The sequence below is a fragment of the Argentina anserina genome, chromosome 5 (genome assembly GCF_933775445.1).
Source record: "Argentina anserina chromosome 5, drPotAnse1.1, whole genome shotgun sequence".
NCBI classification, from domain to species: Eukaryota; Viridiplantae; Streptophyta; class Magnoliopsida; order Rosales; family Rosaceae; genus Argentina; species Argentina anserina.
In genome coordinates, this window is record NC_065876.1 from 27,474,381 (window position 1) to 27,488,520 (window position 14,140).

General features: G+C 36.0%; 2 protein-coding genes across 2 annotated transcripts; one reads left to right on the forward strand and one right to left on the reverse strand.

Moving 5' to 3' along the window:
* Positions 1–2,770: 2,770 nt before the first annotated feature.
* LOC126795236 (NDR1/HIN1-like protein 13) lies at positions 2,771–3,604 on the forward strand. Its single transcript, XM_050522080.1, has one exon. The coding sequence runs from the start codon at positions 2,771–2,773 to the stop codon at positions 3,602–3,604; it is 834 nt and encodes a 277-aa protein (XP_050378037.1).
* Positions 3,605–10,983: 7,379 nt separating this feature from the next.
* LOC126795229 (probable trehalose-phosphate phosphatase D) lies at positions 10,984–13,688 on the reverse strand. The gene is made up of 12 exons (XM_050522074.1): positions 13,540–13,688; positions 13,105–13,452; positions 12,873–13,013; positions 12,659–12,730; positions 12,460–12,552; positions 12,289–12,345; positions 12,076–12,177; positions 11,881–11,958; positions 11,693–11,762; positions 11,469–11,539; positions 11,285–11,377; positions 10,984–11,185 (listed from the first exon to the last, which is right to left on the reverse strand). Exons 2-12 carry the CDS (start codon positions 13,420–13,422, stop codon positions 11,132–11,134), a joined length of 1,149 nt encoding a protein of 382 aa, XP_050378031.1. The 5' UTR covers positions 13,423–13,452; positions 13,540–13,688; the 3' UTR covers positions 10,984–11,131.
* Between the last annotated feature and the right edge of the window lie 452 nt (positions 13,689–14,140).

Below are 14,140 nucleotides of genomic sequence, written 5' to 3' on the forward strand. Positions count from 1 at the left end.
AACCACAATTATATTTCTTGTATTAGTTGTATGAGTTTAATTTAGCAGTAATTTTGTTATGAATTAACAGTTTGATATGAAGAAGACAATCATGCATACAGCTGAATGAGACCAATCCACAACCAGTTTTTATTTTTATTTTTGGACATTACATTTCATATCAAAATTTACTATCGGGATAACCCTTCAATTAGTTCAATACTGTTAAACAGCGACAAGCGTGGCCCGTGGACCAACTGTACCGATATTGTCCCAACTTAGCCACCTCACAGGTGTTAGGTTTTAAACACAAAAGGCCTCGATACAATTAGTTATTATCCACCCACTTATAAGTTTTATTTTCTTTGTCACTTCTTAGATGTGTGATCTCTCCTCTCCAACACGCCCCCTCACGTGCAACCTAATTTTTAGGTCTGCACGTGACAGATTAACATCCCACATACTGGGATGAAAGAAACTAAGGTCGAGTAACCAACGACACTTAGTGGCCATCCAATTGGAAATCTTCCGATGGCATGACAAAGTGGCACCCAACTCGGGCCCACGAAAGATTGGAGGCGCGACTGGAGAGGGACCCGCTCTGATACCATGTTAAACAGCGACAAGCGTGGCCCGTGGACCAACTGTACCGATATTGTCTCAACTTAGCCACCTCACAGGTGTTGGGTTTTAAACACAAAAGGCCTCGGTACAATTGGTTATTATCCACCCACTTATAAGTTTTATTTTCTTTGTCACTTCTTAGATGTGAGATCTCTCCTCTCCAACAAATACTTCCTCCCAACTCTTTTTTTTTCTTTTGAAAGCAGGCCGAGGTTTTTACTAGTCAGGAGCCCCATTAAACCTGTGATTATTATTGATATAAAGAAAATTCAACGCGGGACGTATTGCCTAAATCTCTAAACATCTATTCGAAATACAATGCCTCCCAACTTAATTAAGAGTACGTAAATATTTTGACATTTCCTTCAAAAAAAAATTGACATTTAAGAGTACGTAATGTGGGTTTAGTTCTTTAATCATTTTAGGCTTTGACTTTAGGGATTGAATGACCTTATTTCATAGTTTTTTTTTTAAATTTAGTTTTGATGGTCAAGGATTTGATTCTTATCCTTCATATTCAATTTCATTTATTAGTTATTGTCCTAGAGGAGCATATATAGAATATTCAACTCCGACCACAATTGACGATCCATTCAGATTTGTAGCCCCGGAGAAATAAAGGAAAATGCGGAATTGATTTCTCTTGTTTCATCAGTTTTCCTACGAACATATATATCAGTGATATAACACAGGCAGCAATTCGGAGTTTAGACTACTATAAGAATCGGTAAACCATGCCAAATTGGAATATAAAACATTTTGGCTAGCTACTTCTCCGTCGACGTACTCACCCCACCTACTGTTCTCAGTACATTTCCCAGTCCCATAAACCTGAGAAATGCAACAAATTAAACGAAGCTTCCCAATTATGAACTAATCGAAGAATCGAATTAAACCGCGCATGCAGCCAATCTTATAGAGTAAGCACCGATCATAGTCCAGATGATTAGATCCACAAATGAAAGAGTCTCTCGATCATAGAGTCGCAGATAAGGCTGATGTCATTTCTGATATATAGTGCGTTCTCGAGTGTTCATTCCTAATAGAACAAGGAACAAAAATGTCGCATCAGAAAATGATCGACAAACCGACCGCGCACGCTACATTTTCAGTTATTCTATAAAAGGAGGTTTATTCATCGTGAGTGAAGTCATTTAAGAAAATTAAGAGTATGAAATATATGCCACTCACGCTCGATCTCAGAAACCGACTTTATGAATGGTTGTTGCTGAACAACATATATATGCTCTAGCTAGCTAGCTTGTTGGAAACATGAGATACTACATTCTGGTCAATTAGCAATTGACTTAGTGCAGTTACTCGCCGGTTCAATTGATCTATAGTCTGTGCAACATACTATATATAGAAGTAAAAGAACTAGAGCAAAAGATGAGGATGGCAAGCGTACGAATGATGTGTGCGTGCAACTGCAAGTGCAACTCTCAACCATATATGCATGGTCTTTTGTTTCTTTTTCATATTTTTATATTTTAGAGTGTATTTTTTTTCCATGATAAAAAAGAAAATGCACATTTTAATTTGTTGAATATGGATATTCCGTATGGCGATCGATCAGTTGATGACTCTTCCTGACGTTGTACTGATTTTCTGGGTTTTATAGGTGTTAATTGTTAAATAGTTGGTTTTGTAATAATATTCTCTTTTGGGTACGTTGTTGTTTTGGTTTTAGTACGTCTTCTATATATTCTGGTGTTGTATTGTTGATGCTCTGTTTTGAAACAAACAGTAGTACGTAGCTGGTCTAAGCATTTACAGTTTCAATAGTCAAGAGAATACCTTGCCCTAAATTCTACTCACAACTTCCGAGTTCTAGTCTTCATCGAGAAAAACTTCCGAGTTCTAGTCGATTAGTTCAATTATTTTGGGTGAAACAAAAAGCAGACAAACCATTACCTATATATCCCTTCATTTCAAAATGCTATTGACCTCTCGTAAACAACTTCTAATTATAGTGCGACTTCAAAATGATCTCCTTGAAAAAGGATTAGATAGGTAATCAACTGTTTTTTTTCTTCTCTCTCTCTACCTCACAACCTCTCATTTGTCCTCCCTGCCCTCCCTCCTTTCCCATGCAATTTTCCACCCACGTCCAATCTCTCATAGAGCAGATACACCACCCTCCTTGTCCTCCGCTCCCCATCTTCCTATGGCGGAGCGGGTCCCACCTCCCCGCAACGGCAAGGATGAGTACTCCGAACAGCGACCTAATGAATCGGCAAGGATGGAACCAACAGCTTCATCTTCCACATCTAGGGCATTAGTACCATCATCCCAAGAGTTCGTCCCCCACAACCAATCTCAATACACAACATTCCGGGCCGGCACTTACGTCGTCCAAGTCCCCAAGGACCAAATCTACCGCATTCCTCCCCCTGAAAATGCCTCCATCGTCCAACGCCACCGAGATCCGTCTAAAAAGAAGAAACCAATGTGTTGTAACTTTATCTGTCTAGGAATTCTTTTTTTCTTTCTCTTATTCATCATTTTACTCATCACTGGGCTTTACGTATCCGTGATCTTGTCCAAAGACCCCAAATTCTCTGTCCAACGGCTCGTCTACAACAACAAAACCAGGTCAAATCGACCAGACTACACCATAACGTTGCAGTCCCAAAACCGGAATTCCCAAGCGGCCGTTTTATACAAGAACGGCGGCGACGCCTCCCTTAATCTTAAGACACAAGAAATCGCCACCGGTAGTTACCCGTCTTTCGAACAAGATAGTGGAAAATCGAAAGAGTTTGCTGTTATCTTTCATGGCTCTAAGATTAAGTTGCCTACAGATATTCAGAAAAGTAGCACGACTCAAAAACCGCAAGTTCATGTCAAGTTTTCTCTGAGCATGGACATCCCGGGGAGAATGCGTAGGGGGGCCTTGAAGAGAAGCATGACATTTCATGTGGAATGTGATTTTACGGTGGATACATTGGTGAAAGGAACTCGAGTTCTTAACCAAGAATGTCAAACAAACAGGAAATAGCAATTACAAAAAAAATGTGATATTACGTAGGAGCGAGTTTGGCAGCACTCGTCATGTAAAGTTCGTAGAAGTTGATGCTGATCTAATTTCATATTGCTTTACAAAATTTCCTTCGTTAATTCCTTTTTTTTTCCTATTTTTTATTCAATTTCTTCCCTATCTACAATTATCTGGAGGATGCAAGTCATGAATGAAAGAATGGGGAGTCTGGTTCATGTATATTTTGTATTATGGAAGTGTAATTTATTTAGAGCAGAAGTTCGATAAATATTTCGTAAGGCATGCCAATTAATGTAACGAAGTTCTTTCTTTGTCATTCATATTTGGTGTTTGTAGAGTTCCAATTCTTGACTTCTTGTTGCATGAGTTTGTAAATCCCTGTCGGTGTGCTTTTGTTTCTCATTGATTATCTGGTGCTCCACTGCTTAATAATTTGGGTTATGTGGCAACTCGCCCCTAATTTTGGTGTTCATTTTGTTTCTCTAGTTGGTTTCTTTGCAATCAAAGAAGGCCTCCTGCTTCTTGAAATAATGAAGATTACGAATGCTGTGGTTGAGACTGACTGCATGGAAGCCTTGGCTGCTACTAAGTGTCAAACTTATGAATTAGTATGCCTGATGGTGCCATTGTTGATGGTTTTAAGGTGCTATTACAAACTTTTCTTTGCATATATTTCCCTTCGATCAGCATGTCATTAGAGTTCGCAATAATGTTGCACATTGGCTTGCGTTGCCCTAGCATATGAGTAAAAAAATTGTATGTTTTTATTTGGTTCCATAATTCTCCAGAGTGTATTCATGATCGATCCTGATCTGGACTTTGATCGGGTGCGTAACTTATTTTAACCGTCTACTCGATCAACTAGTTTAATTTGAGTCTTACTCTCTCAACGGTAGCTAGTGGCCATGGGGTTTGGTTTGCAAGACTCAAACATCAGGTGGTCAATTTTCCGTCTAACTTTGAACCTTGACAGACAATTGCACAAGTTGTGAACCAGTTCAATCGATTAAGAACTATCTTCTTTTTTCTCTAGTGTACACTAATTAATTAATTTTTATCCTAAAATTAGTACCGATAGCTTCTTCTTCTCTTAACTTACTTACGTTCTTTATTTTCGTCTCAGTTTATTTTCGTCTTTCAGTTTCTTCCCTGTGCATGTTATCTTTTTCTTCAAAGCCATGTATTTTAGCATTTACATCATTTAGCAGAAGGGTGATTTGTATCGTATAGAGAATAGAAGTTGGGGATCATGATCGAATAAAATGTGTAGAGTCCATATGACATGTTTTCCTGCGCTGTAGAGTTTATATAGGCATACGCAGAAGCCCATTTAAGAGCACCCCTACTTAATTAGTTGGAATTCTCAACCAAAATTCTGTACTATTTAGGATATAATCCGCAAAGGATTAGATCCAAGCTACCTGCTATGCGAGCACCAGACGCGTCTGCTCCCTCTAACAAGATCATGATCGATCTGTTCTACTGTTTCTGCTCACATGCATAATCCAATTATCTAATCGCAAACACATGCTTACTGACCTAACTAAGTACGATCGATCACATCAAATACTATATAAAATGATCAGTCTATTAATTACTATTTACGTACATCAGTACATACATATATGATTTCGAGTTTTCGACCACCCTGATAATGATTAAACTCGTTAAGCTTAGCTCCAACTACAGCTTCTATGCAGGCACCAGTTTCCCTACAGGATTATACAGCAGCTGATGAACGACACGTTGAAAGAGAAGACCACTCCTTTTCTGCTCTTCTTCTTTTCTAACGCACATGGAAACCACAATACAAGACATCACGTACATGCACTACTCTTAAAGGTCAATACGCTTTAATCATCTACAAAGGTTTTCGCATCTTCAAGTTTTGGTTTCTATATTGTATTTGTTCCCAGGTGTTGTTTGTTGGGACCTGGATGTTGGGTCAGTGAGAAGTAAAATGCAGCAGAATCTGCCTGCTGCATCCAGAGGCTTTTGTTTTTTTCAGATACATCAATTGTCATGGTTGATGCTCGATGATGATGACTTGGAGTGAATAAACTTATCACAGGCTAAGCTAGCTGCACGAAGCATAGTGTGATACAGAGAGTTTGAGTTGGTTGCATATGTTGTCCTGCAGGAGAGAAGAAGTGGCTCTTTTTCTTTCACCAATTATTGGGGGCCTCTAGGGCTTTATTTATTTCTGTTTAAGGTGCCAATAATGGATGCAATATAGTGGGAAGCTTTCTTTACACGTCTGAATGAGGCAGAGGTTTTCTTTGGCATGCAACCGTGCTCGGTGTCCCCAATAGCAATGCTTTTAGGGTTACTAAATTTGCTCATCTCTAAGTAATGTTTCATGATGTTTGTGGACTGGACGTCTGGACTTGTCTAGATACTCTTGATCAATTATTCCGTGTATACAAGGGTAAAATATCAAGTTTGAGGATTAAACTTGTATGGTGAAATCCTACTTTAAATATTTAATATTGAAGTTTAAACGTTAGCCACATTTCATGCAATAGGGCACAAGATATGTTATACTTAAAGACTGTATTAGGGGCTAAACCCTAGATATATCCTAAACTGCTAAGCAATATTGTAAATTTTGGCTGTACATTGCGCCAAGAGTGAAAGGATTACATGATATTTTAGATCTTGCTGGATTCTATTAAATAAAAACAAAGTGAAATCGGTTCTCTTCCTTTGACAAATTGTTCGAGAATGATGTACTCTAATTGTAATACAGATGTAATAGAGTTCTCTCTTACTCATACCAATTTAACTTAGCAATACATAAAAGAAATAATATACGTATTGCTACGTTACATTGGTTCTTCCTTTCAAAAATAAAATAACGTAGCAATACATGAGTGATATGATACATTTGATACAATGTATCCTATATTACTAGATATATAATTAAGGACAACAATTGAGTTGTTAACCAAATAATTAACATATGTCACTCTTATATGTGAAATGAAAAAAAAAAGATAAATATTGAGGAGAACAGCATAAAAGAAACCCCATTGTCTTTCTTCACATCAAGCACTTTAAGTGGATTCCAACTCCTCTTCCAACCATATGGAACCCCCCCCCCCCCCCCCCCATGTAGCTAGCTAGTGGCTTTCCCTCTCATCACCGAACCCTATGAAAATAACCCATTTCAATATTGACAAAATGAATCCATTAAACTACTACTTTTAAGATTCCATTAATCTTTTAATGTGGGCTCTCCCAAATCTTGGTGCCCAATGGTTTAGGTCTATATATCTCTCCTTCTGTTCACTCATTTAACCATCTAATATCTTAAGCTAGCTCCTTGGATCTTACTTACATTTGTTTAAATAGATACCAATTCATAATTGGGATCAATTATCCATAAACAAATTAAGGGAACTTGGGTTATAATGTGCGATCGCTTAGAAAGCATTAGCTCTTTACTTGCTTTAGCTGTGTAAAGTCATGTTCGATCATATTCAAGATCATAGTAATAATATATATTTCTTATTAGTGCCCTATAATGGTGCCACATCTCTTTCTGTGAAATTTATTGTTAGCCTCAGCTAGCTATAGCTCTCGTGCGTGCTCCTCTCCATGATCTCTTGTCTGATATAAGGGTGAAGATAACTGGTATCTACGAAGGGAAGCAAATAACACGGAGCTAGCTAGCTAGCTAGCTACGAATAAATTGTGACCTAGCGCTACTCCCTTCTGCTGCATGTGTACTTGTTGCTCAAGCACATCACCAGTCAGTTCACATTCCTTCTATCTCTCTTCTGTTCCATCCTTCAATTATTGGTAACCATATCACTGTTTCCAGAAAAGGCTTTTCGATCTCCGGTGATGGAAATGTAGAAAATAAATGTTTACCTGATACGTCATTTCATATGAATCCTCCATATGTTGTACTCAATTATCCAACCTACAATTTTCAGAGGCGTGAAGTTACCTGCTAGCTAGTGTCAATAAGATATGTATGTTCCTTTGAACAATTATATCGAAAAGAGAAGCATGTATTGAACCTTGCCATTTACTAATCCTAAAAACAGTTGAATCTTCATCTAGCAGCTCAGCGAATCATCAGAATTGCCTTGTTAAGTGATGCAGCCAGTTAGTTCTGGTTATCATTTTGCAAATTAAATCTGTTATATTGCTGATTGTGATATCCGTATATTTATAGTATAAAGATGCAAGCCCCTTGAACATGATTTCTATAACAAAGGAATCTTATACAAGAATCAGTATTCACGAGTTAGGTTTTTTTTTTTCTTTTACCTTAAGAATGTTATGCCTGGATGCACATTCCGTACTAACATGCACAATCATGCATATCCTTGACGAATGAAGACAAAATTATTAACGAAAACGGGAAAGAGCCAATAGATCGGAAGTGTAAGAAAACTATTGGGACTCTGAGTTGTTTTGGTTTAAAGGAACAAAATTGTGCGTGATTCCTCGTCGCTGAATTAACAAGACACTTACTGAGTTAGTGGTCACCACAGAGTAAAGAGATGTTTATTGAATATATACCTTCTAAATGCAGGAGAGAACTTAAGATCAAACATGTCATTTAATTACTATAGCCGAGCAGTGAATAACTCATCCCAATAACTAATACAGATTAATTTAAACACATGTCATCCATATCTCATCAACTTGTATATAATTCTGTTGGAAATCATGAACATCGATCAACTTGGTATATATAGTTCAATTTTGGGTAGTATTTTTCGCGGCAATTCATATATATTGTTATAGAATTCCTAGGGTTCTTCATTTCCTAAAAAAAAATCATAAAGTCTACCTTAACTCAAGAAAATGCTTGTATTTTAGTGTTCACAAGAGCACCTCTCAGCTTAAGTATAGCTATTTGGGTATTTTGCCAACTGTACTTGCAGAGATGCTTCCCATAATTGAGGTTTAGGTTTCAACATTTCCTTCAAGACATATATATATATATAGAGCTTTGGTCATATGAAACTCTCACTCCAAGAATTGACAATGTGTTAATTTGACTGCTGCATATAAGTTAATTTTGATGTGGTATTATACAAATATTGAGATATTAGCAACAGAGTGAACAGACCAATAGATTTCGAAGAGGATCAAAGAGCTCTGCTTTCCATTTATATACAATAGGCAATTTGCAACAAACTTGATCTCCATTCTCCGAGCTCAGTTCTTGGATTCCCTAGTATATGCGAGACAGCTTTATATAGGAAAATAATTAAAACATAACCAGCAGTTAAGAAAGGATCAAAACTTTTAAGCAATAAAAGAAGTGTAACTTTTTATGCCAACCTAGTATATGATCATATATGTTGACTACACTGTTCAATGACTTCAATCTCACTCGCTCGCAAAGTCTCAATTATTGGAATGAATTATTAGTAACTGAATGTTGGTTAATAATTAGAATGCATTATTAGTGTACAATTGTTTAGTAAAAACATAGTCAATGTATTTTCATCTCTGCCCATCTTCGGTGGAGGGATCATATATATAGAGTTATATACTCGATCTTTCACTCTCGTTCTCAATTATTGAAATGAATTATTAGTAAGTACATGTTAAATAATTAGATTAGAGCTATAATGGTGATTCTTTGGAGTAGCTAAGGTCTAGATAAGTACTGCCCTTCTAAAGAGACACGTATATATAGATGGCCTAATACAATTGAAGAAAAAGAAAAAGGCATGCTCTTGATCAAACTGTCGTGAAATAAGAAAAGGAAATCATTTGTCTTTTCCACATGTGAAGAGGAATACTAATAAAATTATAAACGTAGCTATGTTGATGTCCTATAATTATTAGCATGCATTTGGTGATTACATGACAAGAATTATGTACTTTTGACGGCGTTATCCTACTAATCAAACAGACAAATTAATGAGAGTCTAAAATCTTTGCCAATGCCTTCTTTTTACTTAAGTATGTTATTATTAATCTTATGGGGCACTAATCTTATATTTCATATGTTTACTTTTATTGAAGAAGATTTTAGTTTATGAGCCTGAATTGCCTCTAAAGGAAAAGAGAGGAAATAAATTAATTTGAAAGTAATATAGGATTTTAAAGAAAATAATCTTAACTCCGTCGAGAATATATATGTTAATGAAACTGGAGCTCCCGATGATTATTTCATCCCATGCACCAAAGAACAGACTATTTCTATCGATCATTTATATCATTCTACATTTCTACGTACATTTCTACTGGTTCAATACTTCAATCAAAGATATGAGAATAAGTTTACGTACCCTTTTATAATTAAGCTGATGGGGGTATTCAATCTGCTGCCGAGGAAATTATTATTTTTCTTGTTGAGATAGACAGGTAGTGATAAATAATGAACCCAGTGACTCAGTGAGGCAGTGATGAGTCCTAATGTTCGAGGGGATTTATGTTGGAGGCTTTACCTCATTCTAATATGCTGCGTTTCTGTCATGATATCGTTCGAACTTCGAAGCAGAACGAGTTGTAGTGATTGGATAGGTTTAAAATATAACCAAAATCTGAGGATACAAAAACTATTTACGTCAAACTTTTTAACTCGCATTTCTCTGAAATTAGCTAAAATATAATCAAAGCTAGTTTGCTTGATGCGTATTATTATACCTTTGCTCCATTCAATACATCTTTAATTATGATATAATTACTGGTACGTACCCAGGAAGATTGATTCACTTTTTAGTCTTGACTAACTTCTTAATATATATATACAGTAGAACCTCATTAAATTAATATTCAATTAATTAATAATCTCATTAAATTAATATTTTACTAAATTTATAAGATAATAGAAATTTGAGAATTCATATAGACCATATCGAATATATAAATTAATAATGACATAATTAATATAATAAATTTTACATTTATGAAGATTTCATTGAAGAATTTAGTTAATTTAATTATCATCAAATAAAATAATACAATAAATCGGACAATATAATATTTTGAACAACGATATCAATAATGTGCTGCATATTTACTTTTTGTTTTATTTGAAAAAGTAAAATAAAATATTTATTATACATTGATAAATTAATAAGTTATTAATTAATCGATAAATTAATAATATCTCGCTAAAATAATAAACTTTTCAGTCATTTCTCAATCCCAAACTTATTAATTTATAGAAATTTTACTGTATTACTATATTAGATCAAATTGTAAAGTTTGTAATTTTCACACAAAATTTTCAGTTTATTTGGAGTGAGTAAGTGTACTTGCATACATGTTTTTCATCACAATAAGTGGCCATGCAGGACAACTAGTGCATACATACATGAGTAAAAAATAGCTAGCTAGATCGCAAGAAAATGGGAGATTGCGAGAGAGACGAAATTTATATACAATTTCCAAATTAATTCATTAGGAATCCAGTAGTTCAATAATTAATCATTAGCTAAACAAGAAATTGACATAACACTTAATGACACCCTTCACTAAATTTTTAGGGTGGAATCTATTAATTCCTTTTATACGCTCTTCCATCATCCACGATTCAAGCCTTCGCTACTGCAGCGTCAATCTTTTCCACTTCACCAGACGTCGCAAAAAGTCCTTGACCTGTGGGAAAACAAGACAAAATTATACACATACACCATGCTAATTAAATTCACAAACAAATTAAGTTGAAAAAGGTGCCAATATTCCAGGTTCACGTACCTCCGCTGGTTCTTGCAAGGAATAAGAAGCATTTGTTTCTTTTGGAACTTTAGAAACAAGAATTCCGAATCCTTGTCCTCTATCACGTAAAACCTGTAGGAACATATAATTTATACGTATGAAAAAATGTTCAAAATACAAGACTTGTTGAAAATACAAGAGGGCATTATCAACTCCGTCATACCTTGAAAGCATCTTCATCTGTTCTATCATCTCCAATATAGACCGGTAAAACTTCACTTGAGTTGGCATATCCTAAAGGAACAACATTCTTAATTAATTAGATAATAGGACTAAGGTACGAAATAATGATCACAATCGATTGATATGAGTTTCTTAATTTGGAAGATGATGGATTCAAAAGATTGTATCAAGGTTCAAATTGACTACTCAGGAGTCAGGACGCACCTAAAGACTCTAGCAAGAATTCAAGAGCTTTGCCCTTGTCCCATTTGATGGTTGGCCTGATCTCTAAGACCTGTTAAGACCAACAAACACAATTAGGAAGTAGCTACATACAAAAAAAGTAATTAACTATAGCCATGAAAAAAATCAATTAAGAACTTTAATTACATCTTAAAATTTTACTTAATTACCTTTCTCCCTTGAGTCAACTTCAGCTTTGGATACTCACTGAGCACTAATCTAACTTGCTCTGCCAGAGCAGCCCAACTCTGGATATCAAAAGAGTTCAAGACAATTAGGGAAGAAAAAAAGAAAACCAAATTATCTGATCATATTAATTATAAACATACCAAAATGTAACTATTAAATTGGGAATTGATGTTTACCTTCTCCTCAACACAACGGAAGTGAACAGATAAACAGAACTTATTATTCTCCACCCTAGCTCCTGAGATGGATTTGGTTTTCTCCACTAGAATTTTGCAGACCTGCAAGGAATTATATAAATTAAATTTGTGTCCTTCAAAGAGTTCTTTTTTTATCATATATTATTCATTTCTCTTTGCTTGTTCTTTAGAAAAGGATATGAGTGAACAAACCTCATCAATCATGGGTACAAATTCACTTGCTGGTTGGAACAGAACTGCTTGATTAGCCTGAGGAATACAACAATGAACATAAATGACTTTTAATCATTATAAAATTAGTCAGAAGAGCAAGAATATGGAAGAACTTTGTATTATATTGGCACACTAGCTAGAGCCACTCACATTCTTGTACTTGTTACTTTTGGATGGTCCTTTGATGTCCATTCCATGGCTTCCTGCATAATAAAGCTCTGCTAGTTTGACAAAACTATAAACCTGCAAAGGAAAAAAAAACTGCAGTAATAAATAACTCTCATAGCTATGGTGAAACAGTGTACCAGTAACATTTCTATTCACAGAAAAATAGAAAGCAAAATTGTACCTTGTCTCGACATCTCCCACTAACTATGGCTGTAGGAAAATATCTAGCAACTGCCCTCACCGCTTTTCTCATCTGAACAAAAATGGCCAAAGCAATTCAGAAGCTAAAGTCAAAGAGACTTTGAATGATGAAGATGGTACACAAGTATTTGAAAAACATGTAATATGGCTAGGATAAAACTAATATCAGTAAAAAAATCGATAATAAATTAAACCTCATTGGACATGAAAGCTCTGTCGGGATCTTCGACAATGGGTGACAGGGTACCATCGTAGTCGAGGAACATAACAATCTGCTTCCCCTTTGAAGCATTTGTGATCTCCTCAAACATGTTTATAGCTGATGGGTGACGAAGCTGTTCACAAAAGCATTTCATCAACTCATTCATAATCAAGAACCAGGAGAAGAGGTTTGAAAATAGAGATGATACAGAGGCCAATGCTTACATTCCAAGAGTTTTCTTCATCCACAGTTTGAGAAAGAGTGGAGGGGGAAGTGGTGGTGGATTTCACACGCGGCGGAGAAGAAGCTCTCAGTGTGTCCACCCAAGCATTGACTCGGGCAGCTCCACCACCACCAACCTCTGCAGTCTCAACCTTAAAGAGCTTAATACTCCTGGGAATGGTGAAATTACACCCTGAAACTCCTCCTGACTCAATTGTGGTACTAGCCACCGATGAAGAGAACAGCGAGTGGTTCTTCATGGCAGCAACAGCCATGGCCACGCCTTTGACATCGGAAACAACCACATTTTGGTTGGTCATTTTTCTTTCCTAGCACAAGTTTCTCAACCCCTGCATACATACATAAACAAAGCATGAATATTTCACACTCTGGCTTCATCATAGAGCATAATAAGCAAAAACCTGAAGTGTTCATACCTCGAGAGAGAAGAGTAGGACTGTAAAGGGAAACAGAAGAAATAGAAGCAGAGGAAAACAGAGAGAGATGGCAATGTGGGTTTTGAGTGAAGGTGGGGGTTTTAAATAGGAACAGAACCTGGGGAAAAGGTTGGAAAATCTCACACGCGCGCACTACTGTTATCTCTACAGGAGTCAAAATCAAACTAAAACTCTAACCTCGAACAGGTCTGTGAGGGAAGAAGAGGCCTAGCTGTGTGAATTTATAACTGCGATTCAGAGATGGGGTATTTCACTGGCCGACGAGAAAATCACTCTTTGGGTCTTTGGCTGTACTTTTCGACCAAAATATAATAATTGAAAAAAAAATAGAGGGACTATTGGTTTAACCCCACCTAAACACACATGCACACAATCAAACCTTCTTGTCATTAGCTAACAAACACAAACTCAAAATGCTTAACAAAAGCTAAGGTGCCCACGAAAATTGACATTAATTAGGCATGGCTAATTTGGTGATTAAGTATAGTAGAGGAAAAATGAAATTTTCAGATTTATTTAGTGGTGGAATTACTAATTTGTTTGTTGGAAATGAGAACCATATAGTAATTAAACTAATATT

What these genes read in the sequence shown, in the direction of transcription:
- LOC126795236 (XM_050522080.1), top strand. Translation starts at nt 2,771, where the DNA reads ATGGCGGAGCGGGTCCCACCTCCCCGCAACGGCAAGGATGAGTACTCC.
- LOC126795229 (XM_050522074.1), bottom strand. Translation starts at nt 13,422, where the DNA reads ATGACCAACCAAAATGTGGTTGTTTCCGATGTCAAAGGCGTGGCCATG. An exon ending in AGTTGACTCAAGGGAGAAAG is followed by an intron (nt 11,763 to 11,880) that starts GTAATTAAGTAA and finishes TGGTCTTAACAG; the next exon opens with GTCTTAGAGATCAGGCCAAC. An exon ending in CCTTGCAAGAACCAGCGGAG is followed by an intron (nt 11,186 to 11,284) that starts GTACGTGAACCT and finishes GTTTTCCCACAG; the next exon opens with GTCAAGGACTTTTTGCGACG.